This window comes from Aspergillus multicolor (assembly GCF_047715735.1).
Source record: "Aspergillus multicolor strain CBS 133.54 unplaced genomic scaffold BDW74scaffold_1, whole genome shotgun sequence".
NCBI classification, from domain to species: domain Eukaryota; kingdom Fungi; phylum Ascomycota; class Eurotiomycetes; order Eurotiales; family Aspergillaceae; genus Aspergillus; species Aspergillus multicolor.
This window is the reverse complement of record NW_027395952.1, coordinates 1,737,446-1,757,563: the sequence shown is the minus strand read 5'-3', so window position 1 is coordinate 1,757,563 and position 20,118 is coordinate 1,737,446. Positions and strand designations below refer to the sequence as shown.

Below are 20,118 nucleotides of genomic sequence, written 5' to 3'. Positions count from 1 at the left end.
CCGCACAAGCCACGAACCGCGCTCTGAAATTCATACATCCTCGTTTTACGAAAATAAATATCTCCATCAGGACCATCAATGCATCCAACAAGCGCTCCGAGATGTCAAACGTCCTCCGATCCATCGGCACAAAGATAACAGTCCTGTTAGACGAGCACGTCTCTTGGCCCTCCGTAAAATTCCTCCCGTCCCTACTTGCACCCTTCGAAGATAAGACCGTCGGAGTGGTCGGTGGAATGAAGAGCGTCCGGCGCAAAGAATCTGACTCCGTATTCCGAAGTATTTGCAATTTCCTCGGAGCGATCTATCTAGAGCGCCAGAATTTTGAGATCCGCGCTAGCACTGCGCTCTCGGGCGCCGTGTTCGTCGGCGGACTCGCGAGCCATACCTGTGCGTTCCTCTCGGATATCAACACGGATTTGAAATTCCGGGAGACGTATAAGAAGAATAGTCTCATCCGCTTACTTCTCCGGCCATTTAATTCCCAGGAGGATTTTATTACCCGCTCGACCGTAAATGCTGGGTATACGGTTCGCTTCCAGTATACACAGGATGCGGTGCTTCAAACAACGCGTCCGTTTGGGGGTTCTTCCATTCGGAAGACGACGAAGATCCTCAAGGGTGTTGGGGATACGTGCACCACTGAGACGGGGAGGGTTTGGGGGCGGTGGTCGTCTTATTTCTGTGGGCTGTACGCGTCTTGCAAGAATGTTGTTGTCAAGCAATGGAAAACACTCATTACAATTCGCAATGTACTCATTGTGATTCGCCCGGCTGTTTGGATTTGGATATGCAGTGGATGGGTCAGTATTAAGGCGGCAATTCCGGTGAATTTCAGCTTTGCTGAGCTGTTTAAGAACCCGTTTACCTTTGCCGATGCGGATCTGGACACCGACCACTCTGTTAATATTCTAGACCACCTTGCGGACACTCCGGGTGACCCTGAGGACGCACTAACGGGCGAAGGCAATGTACCTTGGTTGTCGCATACTGGTGGATGCCTCTACACGACATGCCTCTACTTCACGAGCTACCCCGTATTCCTCGGGCTATTCTACGATGCCGGGCTGGTCTATACACTACTCAACAGCGCCGTGGGGAAGGAGAACGGCACAAAGGGCATCATGATACTCCTGGCAGTTCTACTCAGCGGCAAGATCGCAAAACTACTAGGTCGGATTTTCAACGCAGCCGGTGGCGCAAATGTCGTCGCAATGTTGTCCGAGAAGGTTGCCGGGGCCCTACACAGGGAACCAAATGATACTGATGTCCAAGATATTCCAGGTAAGTGATCCATCCCCTACTGACAAAGCAAAAGCTTATGGCTAATAGTTCTCGATTACAAGACCCAAGTGAAGGAGATATTGCGGACGAGTTCAGCGAGCGGCAGCGGCAGCGACACGACGAGCAACCTGGAGAGTTCCAGTGACGACCACACCCGCACTACGACGACGAGTACGATCAGTACAACGAGCAGCAGTACGAGTGAGGATCAGACCTCTACTGAAGCAACTGCAGTAGGAGTTCCGGTTGCTCCTTCCCCATTTAAGGAATATCTAACAGATCAGCCACCTTCTACGTGGAAGCCGGAGTTGATAACGCCCCCGTCAACAGTACCAGGTCCAACTCCAATCTTTTCTTCAACGACTGCTCCAAAAGCCAACCCAGCTACAGGGCCGACTTCATCTCCAGGTCCAGCTCCTGAGTCTGAGTCAACTCAGTCTCCGACCCTAGATCTGAAGACAGAACCGACTCCCGCACCGAAAGCCCAGACGGGTCCTTCCCCGTCCTCCGAATTGAAAGCAGAGCCCACGTCGACTCAAGATCCCATTTCAGAGAAAACAGAGGGTCCGGTCTCGGCTTCAATAACTGAGCCTCACAGTTCGAAGGGGGGTCTTCGGCCGTCCTTGGTGCCAAAACAAGATCCAACGCCGACTTCAGCCCCAGCTCCCGTACCATTACCGACGGAGATTCCGGCCTCACTCAGAGAGGAGGAATTAGCCACAGCTCCTAAGGCAGGTCCTTCACCATCCTCGGCGTCAAAGGATGAGACGTCACCTCCTCCGGTGGCACCATCAACCCCAAGTCCGGCTACAGGTTCTTCGACGGCCGTCTCCCCCGAGACAACTTTCACTCCTGCCCTAGCCGCTGCGTCAGTTGCTAAATTAGCTGAATCGTCAGAGCCAGTGCCAAATCAACCAGTACAGAAACAGCAGACGGCGAGATTGAATGAAGACCGAAGGGTATCCCCTAGCCCTGCCCTTGATCCAGTGCGAAAGCCACCGGTAGAGCAGCCGAAGTCAGCAATATCATCTGCGGTACTAGAGCCTGCTCCTGGTCCTGCCTCAGGGTTTTCAAAACCAGCTGCAGCACCAACGGCAGTGTCAAAGCTACCAGCACAACAGCCGCAAAAGGCAGTTCCAGACGCAATACCGAATCCAACGCCTTCTCCTGCTCGAGATACAACCCCTCCAGCCACGCCAGCCCCCGGTCCGGCTCCATCACGAGCATCCAAACCAACTTCTACCTCGGTAGCAAATCCAGAACAACTTCCGAATACACTTGCCTCTTCAGCAGAAAAGCCAACATCCGTCATTGGCGGAGAGTCAGCTCCCGAAGATAATGCTGACTCGGCACCAACGTCGCATCAAGCACAGTTCTCGGCCACGAAACCCACGGCTGCTCTTGATTCCACGTCAAAACCAAAGCCCGAACAGGGTCTGGGGTTTGGTCCAAATCAGAAATTGGAAGGAGCTTCCCATCCAGCTACGTCAAAAACGGGCACACCTGCAGCTGCAAAGGAAAGGCAGGAGCAGTTAAAAGTCTCGCATCCAACGCAAACCTCATCTGCGGCGGTCAACCTGACGAAGGCACTGCTTGTGTCGTCTAACGGGGCACAGCTAGCAGCAAAGTCGCCAGCCTCGGCTACACCAAAGCCAACAGCGAATCTTAACCATGAGTCAACAACAGCACCAGTTTTGAGAACCGCTGCGACACCTGCGTCTGTACCAACTAAGCCAGTCTTGGCTTCAACTCCTGCGCCCGAACCAAAGGTCGCAGAAACTCCCAAACTGTGGGCACGAAAATCATCCGCACCCCCATCCCAACAAGAGCCACAACCAGGGGAAGGTTTCCGCCCACCAGCGCAAAAGCAAGTAAGTAGTCCAGCGTCACCAGCAATAGCACGTAAGCCATCAGTTTGGGAGCTCGCAAACACATTTTTAAGCGCCCCCTTCAAGAAACCCGACCTGTATCGGCCGAATCACCAATACTCACCCGCCGGCCGGCAAACGGAACCCCGAGTGCCAGTCTCCTCGCACACCCTGGGGTGATGCTGGGAACAGCCCCCTCTCGCCCACGCCGTCTGTGCAACGCAAGGAGGTACTACCGAGTCCACGAAATTCTCAGTTCCGTTTGTCGCAGGACATGTTGTCGCCTTCGAAGATGAGGAAGGCCTCCGGTGATACAGCGCGTATTCCTGCTTCTCCGGCGTCTGAGCGAGGGAATATGCCCCCTCCTGCTTCCCGTGTTGAAAGCAGCACACGTTTGTCGTCGCAGCCTAGTATCATCGGCGTTGATGTGAGCCGTACGGAGAGAAACACGGATGAACCTCTAATTGTCCACGCTACCATAGTCCCAGAGCGAAAGCAGATTCAAACTGAAACGCCGGAACTGAAACGCAGCAACCGCTCCTTGTCGCACTCTAGACACATGGAGGGTGAGACGAGCAGCAATGGGGTCCTAGCAGATGAGAACAAAGTATCTGCCCCTGCGACCGCAGGTGCCTCTAGGCTTGATCATAAAGCGACCTCGATGGACGTCGACGATCCGAAATCTGAGCGCAACGAACCACTCTTCTCAAGCAGCTCACACCCCAGAAAGTCCGGTCGTGGCCGTCCAGCCGAAGACAAAGCTGAAGCCGGCGCGGATGCTCGCATCTCTATCCCGGAGCACAGGTCTGTACAGTCACAGCCTGAACAGCAAGATCCAAAGCGACATTCCCGGTATCCCGCCCTAGTATCGCCTACGCCTACGCCCACAGACTCCGACCGTGCAAACGATGCGAACAATAGAAAGCCTGTTTCGTCGGCGACCTCTGTACCTGAACGCAAACCCGTTCAATCTGATGTTTCGAAATCCGAGCGCAATCAAAGCGTCGTGTCGTCACGGTCGAACGCTTTACCCCGAGAACCCAATCTAGCCCCGGATAATAGAGACAAAATACTCACTAGCGCAGCTATACCGCAGCGCAAGCTGGTGCAGCCCGACACGCAGAACCCCGAACGTCCCAGCAATTCCTCACGATCGAGCTCTCGGGCATCCACAGTTGCCAACCGTATTGATGGATTCCAAGCACTCGCCTCTGCAGGCACCCCTTCGCAGATGCCAACACAACGTGTTCCGCGGCGTTCTGAGCACAGCGGTGCCTCTCCTTCAAATTCAAAACCAGGGCCTTCCACGGTGACCGGCTTTCCCCCCGAGCATTCTGAGCCCAGCAGGCCTGCCTCGTCGCTGTCAAGATCAAGGATGGTGAGAGCCGCCAGTGAGGCGAGTCAAGCTGCTCGGGAGAAAGCCCTCGCATCAAAACTTGCGTCAGAGGTAGGTCGGACAAGATCAGGACATCCCACTGAACGGTCCAGGGATGAACGTCATAAGGATGCTAGCCGTTCAGCTAAGGATAATGCACCTCCCAATACCCCCGTGACAGCTCCCCACTCGATACACCCGGCTGAGCGATCTCGCGATGATCGCAGGCCAGTACAACCAACCGACCGGGCTAGAAATGACAGTTATCGAGAGGATCAGAAATGGGATGACAGCACTGCGGCTACTGGTGCACCCCCTGCAGAAGCACGCCGACAAGATGACCGTTCTAGAGATGGGCAGCCGAAGGAGGATCGACAGGGTGACTTTCATAGAGACGAGCAGCCCGTCGTTGTCCGGCCCAGAGATACGCCTTCAAATGGTGATCACCGCCGACAAATCGTTTCCAGAGAAGAGAAGACGGTGAATGTACAGCCTCAGGATGCTCCACGCATAGATCAAGGGCGGAGGGATAATCAACTGGAGCATGACCGCCCGAAAGACCACCGGACTACCGACACCCGCACCAGGGACCACTCGCTTCTATCCAAAGGCGACAGGCGCAAAGAACCCCGCTCCAAAGATCATAGTGACAGTAGCCGTGCCAGAGACGTCCCAACCAAAGACAACAAGTACAAGGAATCGCGTCAGATGGAAAAGCACCGCGCAAAGCAGGACAAGCTGATGGGTGAGGTCGAAGAAAAGCTGTCGCCTTTGAGCGCGCCGCCTACACACGGGGTACGCGATCAACGGCATCACCTGCAGGATACCCGTTCCCAAACGAGCTCCCAGTCCCGTCCAGCAGAGACATCTCTCGGACAATGAAGTTCTGGGAACTCTCGTACGCCGTAAAGGACACCCAAAGAGCGATCCCGAGGAGACCATGCACCCCCTCCTGTTGGAAGGGCGGAATCAAGACCTGAGCCTGAGCACCGTCATTCTTCGGAACAGGATTCGTCTTCAAGAGCACGGACTATGCATGAATCCCATCCTGCGGTAAAACCCGAGTTAAGGGCTGAGCGCCGGCATGCTTCCGAACGGGATACACCCTCGAGACCACGAGATGAGTATGAGTCGCAACCTCGTCCTGCAGCGATGCCGGAGACGGTGGCAGAGAACGTCCGTACTGCTGAGCGCGATGCAAACGAGCGAGCTCAAGCCCGAAGTGACCGCAAGAGCTCCCATCAGGTCAGCCACTCTGAGCATGGGCAAGACAGGGGCAATCGAGAGCGAGATTGTGAACGTGAACGCCGACGGCAACCAATCGATTCTCACTCCTACTCCAGGCACGACCATCCAAATAACCAGGCATCTCAGCAGCCCCTGCATTACCAGAATGACTATAGAGATGGGCGCTTGGAAGAGCATGATCGCTCCCGTTCTGGGACGCATGGCTCTAGGCATCGGCCCAAGGAGACTCGCGAGAAAGATTCCGACGAAGATCGATCGGGTCGACGGCGTTAATGGGTGTTATATCGATGAATATTTTATATAATTACTTGTCTTCTTGTAATTCCCACATCTATTTTGTTTTTGTTGATGGTTTTCGCGTGTCATCTTGTGACAGATACACACCTTGATCGATGTAAATCTTTCCAAATATATTTTTTTTTCGATTCACCTTTGCTGATACGATTGGCACAATCGTCTAAGCATTCTTACGTAGAGAAAGGAACATTTGAAAGCAGACCCCAATTCCATCTCTGTTCGAGGCCTAAGCTGACATAAAGCTGTCTGACACAAAACTTTCTGCGACATGGTTGTAGCTACAGAGTATCACTAAAATCCCCACTGGCTCTCTGATCGTCTTCGTCCATATCCTCATTACTTGCAATCCCAACACGTCCAGTGCCAGTATCCGCCTCCTGAATCTCTTCTCTGTCCAGTCGGCGCGAGATGCCCTGCGCCTGATTCCAGCTCTGCATGCGCTCAGCGGCGATCTGGTTCTGGAGGTTGTTGCCGTCGATGGCGGCTTGGTTGTCTGAGAGGATGTGCTGGCGTTCATCGGATGACATGGAGTAGTGTGGGCGGTCGTGGGTGGACATTTTGTAGGCTTTGAAGATATTTGGATAGAAAAGGGTTAGGGTTGTATGTATTTTGGATTGGTGATAGTGAATTGTATGTCCGCTTCGAGGAAAGCAGCTTGGATATGTAAGTATGGATTTATTGAAAGGGATTAAAGCTCGTATGGACACTCGAGGGTGCTTTAGTGCGTGCATTCGTAAAGTCCTTGGCGCCTTGTGGCGGCTGACCTAGCCCTGATGTCAAGGACCATGGGTACGTTATACCCATGGCTACCTAATTGTAGCAGCTTTCCATGGCTTAGCTATCCCTCCATTTCAACTGCGGAATCATCTCCCCACTGTAGTGGGCATAGCTTGCTACTATCTCCCGTAAACTCGTCACATATAGAACAGTCCAGGTGTCCTTGACAAATATAGAAGTTTTGTTTTTCGTATATGTTAGATATCCAAAAGAGAGCTCCAAGTTCCTAAGGTCATCTACATCACAGGTCATCCGAATCAATCTCCACGCCACTACCCCCCATATCATCACCAGGCTCGACAGCACCCGTCATCGCATACTGCTCGGGCCCAGGGAGTCCAGCACCTTCATCTTCCACCTCCATAGCATGATTTCCTCGGCCGTTAGGTTGTAGCTCTGCGCTTTCCATCTCAAATGATGATGTGGGAGGTTCGTCGACGTCGGCCTCTGCCTCGGGTCTCAGGCTCTGACTGTTGTTCGAGCCGCCGATGGCGCTGTCCTTTTGCTGCCATTCGTCGGCGTGGAGGGCTTGTTTTGTGGCGGGGGTTATGTTCATTGTGATCAAGACAGGAAAGTACAATGGTCAATGAGTTTCGATGCTGAGAGGAAATGTTCGAGCAACTGACAGGACTAGAAAAGCGAATCAAGATTGGGCGAAGAGTTCGCTGAGACTTAGAATAAGGCGAATTCAATTGCACATGAACATACGTGAGATATTCTAGATTGTGTCTGCGAGTATGCAGACAGCTCTATTGTGGCGGGCTGGGTATCGCTGATGTCAAGAAGTCTACCTATCTATGGTATCGTTCGCATCCGATATTCCGCTCTCTCTTTCGATCTCTGCATGCGGAAGGCCTGCAACTTGCTGACCGTACAATATATGTATAGTTGTATAGTTGGAAGATTGCCATCCTTTACGGAACACTGCTCAGAATATGTAGTGTTTAAGCCGATATTCATTCTCGACTGACCCAAGAACATGCTAGACTCAATTATACCCAACATAGCTAGTTCAATATACACAAGAGGCAAAACTCCGCATCACGAATTCAATTGCTCCCCCTCATCCTCCACCCCCGTAAAGCTATACCCGTCCGGCCCCGGCTCCAGATCTCCCTCGTCATCGACATCCATCCCACGCGTCCGCGCACCAAGTCCAGCCTTGCGTTTCATAGACGAGTCAGGATCCATGTCCAAGCTCTTATGTAGATCGTCGTCGGCGTCGACGTCGGCATCCGTATTCTTCTGCTTGTTCGATCGGTATAGCTCGGGAAGCGGCTTCTGCACGGAGTCTTTGTGCGCGTATAGATCGTCGCCGGGCATTTTGGGGCGTCTGTTTGCCAGTTTGGGTGGTGGGTGGTTAAAGCTTGGGTTTGTACTGCAGGCGGTTTGATGGGATGATGAATGGGATTTCGAGGTTGTGGCTGGTAGAAGGATTTGGTTCAGTAGGTTGGTAGGTGGCAAGGGTTCGAACACAACAGTTTGGAGGAATGTCCTTTCTTGTGGGAGATTCGATGATATAAGAGATTAATTTCTTTGTATGTTTGTTCTTGAGGTGGCGGTTGACCTAGTCGTGATGTCAATGGCTTGACGTGGACGGACAATCATGACATTGTGGTGGAACCCCAACCGCCTTGGATGGAGGGTTGTTCCCCAGACGCACCATATGCCATCGTCTACGTTAGAGCTCTCAAATCAGTCTTTGAATGTTTAGACGGAAGTACTTCTCGCTGGAGTACAATACATTTGAGGACTAACAAACATCACCATCCCTCCCAGAACTGTACAGCTGCCCTTCGTCCTCAACACCATTGACCGTATACCCTCCTGGCTCTAGCACATCTAATTTCCGTGGGTTGGTACCTCCGGGTTCAGCTGCAGCAGGATTCCCAGCACGACTCGAGTCGTTTAGATCGTCTGTATCATCCAAAAAGTCAAGATTCTGAGGCTGCATCTCGTCGAAATCGGCGTCGGCGTCGGCATCCCCTATCACACCCCGTTCTTTGACAGAACTGTCGGGAAAGTAGTAGGCTTTGTAGTCATTGGTCGCCTTATACGGTTTGGCAGACATCGTGGATAACGTGCTTATTCTTTTTGCAAGGGCTGTCTTAAGGGTGCGTGAAGCAGGGCTTTGATATACGGGAACAGAAAGCACAAGATACAATATGAGCGTAGTGTCAAGTACTGCAGCTTCTGGCCTCGTTGCGCTTGATCTTCGATTGACGATTCCCTGATGTCAGGCAGCACATGGAGCAATGCCCCAGCCCACTAACTATGGCAACAGTCCAACACGACCACCTTTGCAGTGGAGGTCTAGGACGGGATCTTGCCTGACCAGGCACTCTACCACATCATAGTAGTTCCACTACGGAGTAAAGTGCGCAGGCGGGTCATTCCTAGGTCGGGTCATACGGGATACACGCCATATACCAAAACAACTGCTCAAGCATCTTCCCCGGAGGCCATCGAAGGCTTCCTTGCTCCAAGTCCTTCTTCATTACATTACAGCACGTCCTGTACATATCTTGGTTCTGTTTCGCGGCTCTGGCTGGTGACGTTCGTAGTTCGACACCGTTCGCACCCGGAGCGTCTCTACCGCTAGGATTGCCTGAGCCGGTCTGGGGCTGGGGTTGGGGATTGTCCGAATAACCACCACTCGCGGTTTTGGAAACGGTGCGATGACTACTGGGACTGGGATGAGCGGTGTTTAGCGTCGCCCAGTGTCCTCGAGAGCAAATGGGGCAGTTCGGTTGCTCGATCATGTGCCGCTCGATTTCCTCTCTTGTTGGCGTGTAGGGGCCCGCGGGAGGCATGGTCGTCACGCTGGTCTTTTCGTTTCGGGATGTGAGATCAGTGAGTAATTATGACGTGTCGATTGCCGAAATTCGCGGGTGGCAGCTGGCTCAGGCTAATCGGGACGTAAGATGAGGAGGTATAGGTGAGAAAGGTGGAGGTGGGCCTTGGAGAAGTTCAGATGGGCTGGGCGGCGACCTCGAGCATTGACGCCGACCACTAGATATGGTATTGTTCATCATGATGTCAAGCGCAACCTTCTACATTGTTGTCTGACACCTTTTGTGGCCTCGTTTGGCTTGGGACATCAACCGCGGGCCATCAGCTACCTAGGTAAGAGCTTCCCGCAAGGAAGTTCCAGCCATACGGCCGTGGAGGGCTGATGCAATATAAGGTTTTCCCCAAGCTTATGGATGTCATTGGGACTTTCAGGTTTCCAATATGCATGTAAGTAGTGCCATTAATTCACAGTGAACAAGACGGCGCAAAGTCCAGCGCAGGCCCGCGCTTTAATCATCAATATCAGTGCTAGTTCATGGAACTCTACACAGAGAAGATAGACACTGCCGTAGGCCTACGATATACTATACTAAATATATATTCATCTTATGCAAGCGTTATGTTTATGTTCAGGGAAGGGGGACCGCCAGAGTTCCATCAGGAGTCATGAAGCTCACTGTGGCATTATCCTCCATGATCGTCTTCTCCGGAGGCCCATTGCAACTTATCATTGCCGTAATTAGCTTGCTCTACTCGGCAATTGGGCCTTCTAGCACTGTAGCACGTTCTATAAGCGTCCTTGACTGCGTTGTTAGTTATACCTACCTACGATGTTCCCAAGGTCACCCGTATGAGGATGAGTAGCTGGAGTTGGTACCCGATAAAGTTCCCAGCCCAGCTAAGGCATATGGTTAATCTTTGTAGGGGTCTCTACCGTAATTCCTAGATGGAAAGAGTCGGGATATAGCTCCATACCGATGCATTTCTCGAGCTGCGGTTCGCGGGCATGGCTTGCTTGATCATGTGCCCAGGTGGCGCTCCAGCTCTTCGACCATAAAGAAGTTAGTGACCGGCAAAATGACGCTGCGTCTAATGTCCCATCAATGTCACGTCATGCCATGTCCGATGTTGTGCGAGACTGTTCGTACCATGGCTCCGTTCCTGTCTGCGAAAGCGTCCGTGCACATCTCCAAGGTGATGGTCCCACTGGCGGCTGCATGTTCTGGCTTGAGCCCGTATTTCATGGACAAAGTGTCGATTGAATATCCACCTCATGGGAATACAACCTATTGCGCTTGCTTTTTATAGCCGAAGCCAAACCATCATAAGATTCTGGCACATCCCTTTCATCAGGAGTTCATGAACGAGCTGTACGGTATCTTATACAGTGCTAGCTACAAAGAAAGCAAAGTCTCTATGGTGCGTTGGGTTGGGGTTGTTCATTTTGGGGTGTGTTGTGTTAGAGGGAATGGGGGTGTATGAGTCGACGGGATTCAGGAGGAGTATAACCATGAAAGTATGACAGGACTTGATATATAGGACGGAAAGACTGAGGTGAGATGGGACAGTACTCTTTGAGGCAGACGATCGGTCGTGGCCTCGGGTGTAGTCCGTTCACCAGTCAGCAAAGTAATCCTGATGTCAAAAGGATGAAGCTCAAGATAATTTCAATCCCCATCGTGTCTTGACATAATTCTCTATGGCCTCGTGAGTCCAACCTACCTGTAAATCTTTCTGCTGTATAGTGTAGCCAAATGCTTCGGTTCCAATGACAGGCTTCCGGAGCCAGGCTGTGTATGTAGCCTAATACGTATGATACTTGTATGTTGACAACAGCATGTTCTATTCATATTCGTGGAATAAGGCAATTGTAGTATGGTACATTGAACGGAACTCAAAAATACACTTGCTATACCTTGTTAGAAGTACTCTCAAGCTCATCCGCCTCCCCGGTATTCACATCATCAAAATCAAAATCCAACTCTTTCTCAACCTCATCCTGATTAAATGCAGAGGCTCCTGGACCAGGCTGAGATTCAACGTCGTATTGACCATGATTTCTGGAATTATCAGTCGCACCAGCGTTGTCCGCCGCTTTTCTGTTCTGTAACATCCAGGCATTGTTCTGCTGAAGGTGCATCGGGTGGAGATGCAGAGCGTCGTACTCATGCATGTAGGCTGTGTTTGCGGGGAAGTCTGACATGTTAAAAATTATGGGGAGTCAGTCGTAGCAAAGGATCCGACGATTAGGATGATTTTTGATAAGAAATAGAATCGATTGTCTTTTATGTCAATCCCACCTGGAGTACACGATTTGCGGGTCTGTTTTACGCGAGCGATGGCGATAGATGTGGATACGCCGCAGATAGGTAAGCGTGATGTCAGGGGGTGTCTACCATGTCTTGAGACATCATGGGGGCTCAGCTCCTTTGGCTTGTACTTTGATTAGGCCTATACCCACATCTACCGCAGACTACCCCGTGGATTCGAAGCCGCCTCAAGGTCTAGAGTCTCTGGCCTTGGGGCTTCGAAATGCTTGGTGGATCTCCTTCCCTGTCGGCTGACTGCCCACGTAGGATGGTCGCAAACATGGATAATATGGTACCATATATAGGCCAGCACGCACCCAATGCATTAGAGATGAGAAATACATAATTCTCCTTTCTCACCATAAACAGAACTATTTTCCAAGACCCACGAAGCATAATGTACGGGCGCGACTATACCCCACGCACACCCCAAAACAGCATCTCCGAAGACCACCGCTCGATAATCGACCAACTGGCCACACTGCAGCATGGCGGCCCTGGCGGCCGGCAAGGCACAAGACAGGACAGCGAAGGCGGCTCGATTACAGTCGATAGACCACTCTTTACGATGACCGGGGAAATTAGGCAAACTGGTCGGCAAACGTCAGATGCTGGTCATGGCCACAAATCCCGCAGCAGCATGGATTCGGATTCCAGCACTAGGTCTAAAGATGGAGACAATGACAATGCGGGTGATGGGGGTGATGCGTCCGCGCCGGCATTCGCGTATCGGCTGTCTAATGTCTTTCGCAAGGGGAGTGCGGATATACGGGAGTGGAAGGAGGAGTAACGGGAATTTGGGGTCTAGAAACAGTTTAGGTGGTAATGATTTAATAGATGTATTTATATGTTACCCTATATCGCTAAACCTCTGCGCCTGGGGGCAAATGTTGTGGTCTGTGATATAATTGATACTACGCGGCCAGAACAACTACACTAATCAGCCGGCTCAGAGGTGGTTCTCTACTACATGTACATTACATATTCATGTGGATGGTGGTGGTAGGACAGTGGGACAGTGGCACGGGTTTACACATCATTACATCGCGGTGACGATTTCATGCTCGGGGATAGATCTGTTTGGGGGAATTATGGTGGTTTGCGACCAACCTCCTCAAAGTATCCTACCTATCAATGCTTTTTACGGTACACTAGTTAGTAAGGTAACTGATACGATTAATGGCACCCAGCATCTGTTGAGCTATAGATGCCACCTGTATAAATAGGTTAAATGCTGTGAGCTTCATGCATACCTAAATTGATGGGGGTTAATGAAGCATTACAAAACTAATATTCAAAGATTTAGATTTCAAAGGTTGTTTCGAATGGTTCGCCAGTAATCTCCAGGGTGTGTGGCCAACACACATACCATGGTGTGGGGAATGCCCTAACAGTAAGGGTGGCTGGTCAAGTGGTCTAGAGGTTTTTCAGGGCTTCTTGTTGTTAGGGTACAAAGTCAGCAACCGGTGTATGCGCCCGTGTAATATTGAATCTGAAAGACCTTCGCAAGCCTCATGCTTTGAATAGAGCCTTTCCTCTATGGTATAGTTTACAGGTAGGAGCCTTGCTAACATTCCTGCGAGCATGATTTGATGCAGATTTAGGGTTCCTGTTCCGATTCCGACGGAACTTGTGCTTACAAAAACTGATCTTGCTTATACAACCACCCTGGGCAAAACATACAAAGCAACTCCGCTGACATCCTTGTTTGTAATGAGCACTACGAGCGTCAGCCGATCTTCTTCGATCAGTCTCATTTTGCGGCCATAGGTCTCTCAATTACAAATTATCAGAGACCCGCGGAAGCCGACCGGGGTCCGTAAGCAGCGGAGAGTTATGAGACCAAATAAAGATATCCATCAGCATAATACAGCAAGAACGAGACAATTCCCGTCTATATAAAGCTCTTGGGAGCCTCTATTGCCTTTCCATTCCCATCGCAGACTAATCGTCTCTCTTCAAATTGAAAGCATCTCGATCTCTACCGGTACCATACCAAAACCATGGGAATCAAAACCAACATCACCCTCTACACCGAGGGCACCCCGAACGGCCTGAAGCCCACCATCTTGCTCGCCGAGCTTGGGCTTGAATACAAGGTACAGCTCCCCATCTTCTTACTCTTCTCTTCCGAGGCATTACGAACTGACGTCCATGAAGCTCGTCCACATCAACCTCTTCAAGCACGAACAAAAGGAGCCGTGGTTCCTCGAAATCAATCCCAACGGCCGTATTCCTGCTCTCGTCGATGAAGACGAGAACGGGAACAAGATTACCCTCTTCGAGAGCGGCAGTATGCTGCTGTATCTTGTGGCCCGGTATGACAAGGACCACAAGGTGTCGTATCCTTATGACTCGCCGGAGTACTGGGAGACAATTAATTGGGTTAGTACTCCATCTCCCACTTTGCCTTCGTGGCGCCTGGGTCCGAGGAAGATTATTCAAGGTCCTTGGACTGAGTATGGCTGACAAGATTTCTTTTGTAGCTGATGTGGCAGATGAGCGGAGTTGGGCCCATGCAAGGCCAAGCGAACCATTTCGCTAGTATGACACTTAAGCCCGGATGGCACATATGCCCTGTCATGGAACGTTTGCCTAACTGACTTTGGTTAGGAATGGCACCAGAGAAACACTCCTACGCCATCAGCCGCTACGTAAACGAAACCCGCCGTCTATACCGCGTCCTCGACACCCATCTTGCCAAAAGCAAATCCGGCTATGTGGTCGGTGACCGCGTCACAGTTGCCGATATTGCGCTGTGGAACTGGGTTGCTGCTTACAGTGTGTTTCCTTCCCCGTCCACTTTACACGGTTAGATCCTAGGATAAGAGCGGAGCGCTGACGCTGGCACCACAGAATACAGCGGGCTATCCAGCATCGACGAGTTCCCGCACGTGCAGAGATGGCTTTACGAGCTACTGAAGAGACCTGGCTTTGAGGAGGGGAGGAATGCGCCCCAGCCGCATGTGTATCTGGAGCTCAATAAGCTTTCTGATGAGGAGTTGAATGCGAGGGGTCGGGCTGCTGGAGGGTGGATTCAGGAGGGTATGAAGAGGGATGCGGAGGCTTGATTGCTACATTGTTCCAGTCTGTGGCTTCGTAAAGAACTAAATGTGTGCATTTGCAACCAAGTCACAGCTAATCGTTCACGAAAACATATACTTATCACCTTCTGCTTCTTGGTCGGGTACTATAGTCCTCCGCTATCTCTAAATATTGCCATTGGAGATCATGGATTTCTAATATGTGAGGATGTTATCAGTTAGCTCTCATATTACCATATCTTATGAATGTAAACCAAGAAGGATCTGTTGATATTGATTATAGCAAAAAAGCAATGGCACTTACTTGACAATGCTTTTCATTGATTTGTCCCTTGATCATCGTGGACAATTGTTCTAAGGTCTTTGCAACACATGTTGGAACTAGTATCATCTTAACAACTGCGAAAGATTTTCCAATGAATTTGAAATAATATTGCTAAACTCTTTCATTGTTCCAACCCTTACAGCTTTAGCTTTGAGAGTGGACAGAAATATCATACATAAGTACTATTGCTATCAAGTGAACCTTGCACTGTCTTATCAGATGTCAGTATTGAGCATTTGCCTAATGCAAAGTCATCAGATATGCATTATACCAGTAGCACGCGACATCAAAAGTGATCCGATACGAAACTATAATTCTGCTACCCTAGGCTTCATTTCATATTCGATTATCATAGTCCAATTGCATCAATCACTCCGGCCCCCTCCACGCACTGCGGACAAGCCACTCCTCAAAAGACGAAGCCTTTAACCCCAACTCCTCAAACGACGTATCCCAATCCTCAGGGAAAGCGCCATAACAAATTTTATTTGCCGGTGCCTCAGCAGCCCACTGCATCATCTCCGTGGCATCTCGCTCGAAAGCCGGCCCGACAAAAGGCGCCGTCAACTCACCGAATCTCTCTGGAGAAATCGGGTCGTGGATAGCGGGGATCCCGGTGACTTTTGTGAATGTCTGGACCATCTCGTTGGGTGTGACTCGGGAGCTGAGAACGAGGTATGTCTTTGCCCGGGTTGCCTCGATGCCGAGGCGGAATACTTCTGCACAATAAGTCAATAATTTCCCGTCATATGTGGAGGAACTGTGGAGTTCGGATAGAATAGCTTACTTGCTGCAAATTCGCCCATGTCATAAACCGGATCAGTCCACTGTGCTACCTGATCACTTGGAATGGGGATACGGAATCGAACGACCTCATCGGCTATAGGATTGAATTGCCAAATCAGTAAGCTTCAAGGTAGGTATCTCAAGTTGAACCCACATCCGCGATCGGTATACTGCGGCCAAGCCAAATTCGGATAAAAGAACCCTACCCACAGAGCCCACTGTCAGTAAACACATCCAAACCAAATACCCCGACGATTTGAAGGCTGATTATGACAAACCAGGAATAAGACACGTCAACCTCCCCTCAATCCTCTCGCGGGCAAACCTCTCGACCTCAAACTTATTATCCATATGATAAAGATGCGTATACCGTCCCCCAGTCGCCTTCTGCATATCCGGCAAACTGCTGAAGACAAAATGCTTCACACCACAAGCCTCCGCAGCAAGAACCATATTCCTTCCTGCCTCAACCTCGTGCTTCATTTCTTGTTCATTCTCCAGGATCCGGCCTGCGTTTCGCTCGGATGTCATTGCGAATACGCCGTACGCGCCTGCGAACGCGGATGTCATGGAAGACTGGTCGTATACATCGCCGGGGACGAGAGAGAGGCGCTGGTCGGGCGTTTGGTTGTCGGCAAGGAATCTCTGTGCATTGTTTGAATTTGGATCGCGTGTTATACCGCGAACGTGCCAGAGACCGCCGTCTGGAGTGGTGGAGGCAAGCAGAGCGCGGATCACGCCGCTGCCTTGGTTTCCTGTGGCGCCGACAACGCCTATAATGGGGACTTGAGAGGCAATGGACGACATTTTCGTATTTGGATACTGGGAATGTCTAATTGCAAAATGACAACCTTGAGAGCGGTAAGTTGACCTGTATAAATTGGAAGAAGCTATATAAGGGGTGAAAATGCAGCGGTATTTGTCAGATCCTGTGGTCTGATCCTTTTGGGCTTGAGATTCATGCCAACTATGATGTAGTTGGAGTAGATAAGGTCCCGTATACTTAGCTTGAGGCCAGGGCACCTTAGGTACCCAATCATGATCGCTATATCAGGGGCATGGAGATTACTAACTCGGAGGGTTCCGCGGAGCCAATTACCCCGCTATTACCAAGCTGGAGAATGTCTCCGCTGCCTCCACGGAAGCCCTTGTTTACGTTAGCTAATGGGACTTATAGCTGGATAGCCTGCAAATCGCTCCGTGGAGGAATAGGGGGCCATGGAAAGTTGAGTGTGTACGATATTATGGAGTCAAATAATGCTCTAAGAAAGGTAACCATTTATTTTGTTCCTTAGGGATTTAGCTAACCAAGAGCAGGCATGCGACTTATGCTATACCCGCAAACTCAAGTGCGATGGGCAGCAACCCCGTTGCTCTAACTGCGTCATTTATGCCAGGGAATGCACGCACGCTGCTGCTCCCCGTCGAAAAATAAAGCCCAAAGCAAAGCGTCCAAACGCCACCAAAACGCCGGACAAGCTCAGGCCCCAGCTGGAGGGTCACCAGAAGGGCCAGGATCAGGCGACGCAGGTGCATCAGGTCAAGACCTCCAGCTCCGTCAAGGGGATCACACACGCAACGGAAGCGCAACATGAAGGTTCGGTTCAAGACTTCGAGGAATCAGTTGACATTTATGACTTTGATTATGCAGTCGGCTCGGGCTCGACGAAGCTCCCCCCACTACAAGAGGCCATGGCCCTGGTTGGCATATACCTCAGAACATCAAATGCAGTCCTGCCGCTTTTCCATCCCGACACACTCCTGCGCATGGTCGGAGAATGTTACGCCTTGCACCCCCGACAACGCGACCCGGTCGTGTGGGCGGCCATCAACACGGTCTTCGCACTAGCAAGCCAGCATAGCCCAAAGGGCGCCATCGAAGGGCCTCCTGCAAACATGTTTCAACACCGACCCTCGGGGCCCCACCCAACTGAGTCCTACCTCAACAAAGCCCAATCCGTCATGTCGACAGTAATGCAGGGCGAGACTGGGCTCCTCAACATCCAAACACTGCTGGGCATGGTCATGGTCCTTCAGACAGCGCGGGACCCAACGCCAGCCCTGATGCTGATATCGGCCACAATGCGTCTCGTGCATAAAATGGGGTTGCACGACCGCTCCGCAAGTGCTCATCTGGATCCCATAGGCAGAAGACAACACGCCCGCGTGTTTTGGGTAGCGTATATTCTCGATAAGGATCTTGCCTTGCGCGCCCAAGTACCATCTATCCAAGCCGACGATGATATAGACGTCGATTTACCTGATACCCTCCCTGTACCCCTGGCCCCGCAAGATAACGACCACACGGCTGGGATCGTGGTTACAACCGATAGGAAAACAGAAATGAACTACTTCCTCGCCCGGATCCAACTAGCCAACATCGAGGGCCAGATATACAGCTACCTCTACTCGACACGGGCGTTGAACGCCAGCTCCCAAGAACGAGTGGGCATACGACAAAGCATCAGCATTGCACTAGACGAATGGCGCGCTTCGATCCCGCTTCAGTTCAGCGCTGCAGTCGTCACGAAGACAACAAAGAACAAGCCCGCGAATCTCGGCTTTTTCGCTGTACTGCACATGGGCAGTCTGCAGTGCATGATGCTCCTCAGTCGCGCGCAGGGCATGGACGAGCAGTGGCTGATGGGCGTGCAGAACTACACTCGCGGGATTTCTGCGCTTCCGATCCCGCCGTGCTGGGAGGTTCTTGTTGTGGAGGCCAGGGATTTCGTATCCCTCTTTCAGAAGGTTTGGGAAGCGGATTGCTGGTTCCGATGGACTACGGCGTGCCCGTACGCTTCTGCGGCGATGGTCTTGATTGCGAATAATCTTCATGATATCAGCCATCCCAAAGTGCAGATTGATATGGGGCTTGTTGATGACGCGCTTGTTTGGCTGGATGGGATTGTGGAGCAGATGGAGTCGCCTTGCATGAGGAAGTTTCGCGGCATTTGTGTAGAGGCTGTGAGGAGTGTGAAGCGGAAGCGTGCTCTAAATAGTTTTAACTTGAGCGTGGATGACTAGGTAATCATGATATATTTCCGAAACAGCCCACCTCAGCCAATCTATTTTAATTCGCTTCTATAAACAAACACCCATCTAAGGTTGAAACACGATGAACTTCCCCATCTCACTCTCTCGTGGATTTTATGCAATAGTACAAACCCCATTCCTCTAAAGCAAATCCAACTTAATCCTCCTTGACCCAATCATCCATGTCCTTCTCCCGTCCCTGCGTATTCGGATTCACCCCCTTGAGCATCGGATTCCTCACCTCGTTGTTCTCCCCCGTCCACACAGTCTCCGGCATATCGTGCGCGTGTCCGCCGGTACCCGGCATATTGGTGGTCCCCTGCATGTTGCTGCTCATCCGGCGCGGGATGTTGCTCGTCTGCATGTTGCTGTCACGCATGTTGTTTGCTTGCATGTTGCCCAGAGTCCCTGAATACTCGGCTGGTCGGGATTGGCGCTGTTGCGAGCGGTTGTAAGAGAATTCGTCGTCCATTGGCGCGGTTTCTTGGGAAGATGATTCAGGGTGGAAAATTGCGATAAGAGACAGATTGTGTTCTTTAGGTTGTGCTAGATAGAAGAAGAAGTCAGCAGCGAGACGATTCCATATGTAATGGAACACAGTGGCATTAAATCATTGAGCTCTTGAAATTGACGCGCCTAAGCCGGGAGATTCCAGGTGGCGGTTGGCCTAACCATGATGTCAAATCATGGCTTACCTGACTATGACTCGTCCGTGACATTAATTCAAGCATCCGTCACCCATTTCTAAATCTGGTACGTCTGGGGTGCAATGTGCGGGGGGTTGTAGAAGGAAGGCTATGGGCTGCCGGCTTCACAATTTATCAAGTCGAATCACGAGGTATACCATCGCTGCGGCAAACATTGATAGATATAGGTATATATAGCCCAAGTGCATTACTGCAGAGTGTGTCGGCCTGTTTCAGACTTATTTATACAAATAAAGCCACATGTATACTATCCAAACATCATTATTTGGTTC

The 20,118-nt window shown here is 51.0% G+C and overlaps 6 protein-coding genes across 6 annotated transcripts; 3 read left to right on the top strand and 3 right to left on the bottom strand.

The window, feature by feature from the left end:
• Positions 1-5,611: 5,611 nt before the first annotated feature.
• BDW74DRAFT_172607 (uncharacterized protein) lies at positions 5,612-6,079 on the top strand (the record flags this gene model as incomplete). Its single annotated transcript, XM_073727584.1, has 1 exon — positions 5,612-6,079. One exon carries the CDS (start codon positions 5,612-5,614, stop codon positions 6,077-6,079), a length of 468 nt encoding a protein of 155 aa, XP_073589871.1.
• A 1,811-nt stretch (positions 6,080-7,890) lies between these two features.
• On the bottom strand, positions 7,891-8,920 carry BDW74DRAFT_172604 (uncharacterized protein; the record flags this gene model as incomplete). The annotated part of the gene is made up of 2 exons (XM_073727583.1): positions 7,891-8,273; positions 8,608-8,920. The coding sequence occupies 2 exons, from the start codon at positions 8,918-8,920 to the stop codon at positions 7,891-7,893; spliced, it is 696 nt and encodes a 231-aa protein (XP_073589870.1).
• Positions 8,921-11,445: 2,525 nt separating this feature from the next.
• On the bottom strand, positions 11,446-11,845 carry BDW74DRAFT_172602 (uncharacterized protein; the record flags this gene model as incomplete). Its single annotated transcript, XM_073727582.1, has 2 exons — positions 11,446-11,484; positions 11,558-11,845. 2 exons carry the CDS (start codon positions 11,843-11,845, stop codon positions 11,446-11,448), a joined length of 327 nt encoding a protein of 108 aa, XP_073589869.1.
• A 2,109-nt stretch (positions 11,846-13,954) lies between these two features.
• On the top strand, positions 13,955-15,022 carry BDW74DRAFT_172600 (glutathione S-transferase family protein; the record flags this gene model as incomplete). Its single annotated transcript, XM_073727581.1, has 5 exons — positions 13,955-14,050; positions 14,112-14,336; positions 14,438-14,495; positions 14,565-14,732; positions 14,808-15,022. The coding sequence occupies 5 exons, from the start codon at positions 13,955-13,957 to the stop codon at positions 15,020-15,022; spliced, it is 762 nt and encodes a 253-aa protein (XP_073589868.1).
• A 667-nt stretch (positions 15,023-15,689) lies between these two features.
• Positions 15,690-16,913, bottom strand: BDW74DRAFT_172599 (uncharacterized protein; the record flags this gene model as incomplete). Its single annotated transcript, XM_073727580.1, has 4 exons — positions 15,690-16,039; positions 16,108-16,200; positions 16,261-16,308; positions 16,385-16,913. The coding sequence occupies 4 exons, from the start codon at positions 16,911-16,913 to the stop codon at positions 15,690-15,692; spliced, it is 1,020 nt and encodes a 339-aa protein (XP_073589867.1).
• A 437-nt stretch (positions 16,914-17,350) lies between these two features.
• On the top strand, positions 17,351-19,130 carry BDW74DRAFT_184629 (uncharacterized protein; the record flags this gene model as incomplete). Its single annotated transcript, XM_073730861.1, has 3 exons — positions 17,351-17,377; positions 17,424-17,703; positions 17,758-19,130. 3 exons carry the CDS (start codon positions 17,351-17,353, stop codon positions 19,128-19,130), a joined length of 1,680 nt encoding a protein of 559 aa, XP_073589866.1.
• Between the last annotated feature and the right edge of the window lie 988 nt (positions 19,131-20,118).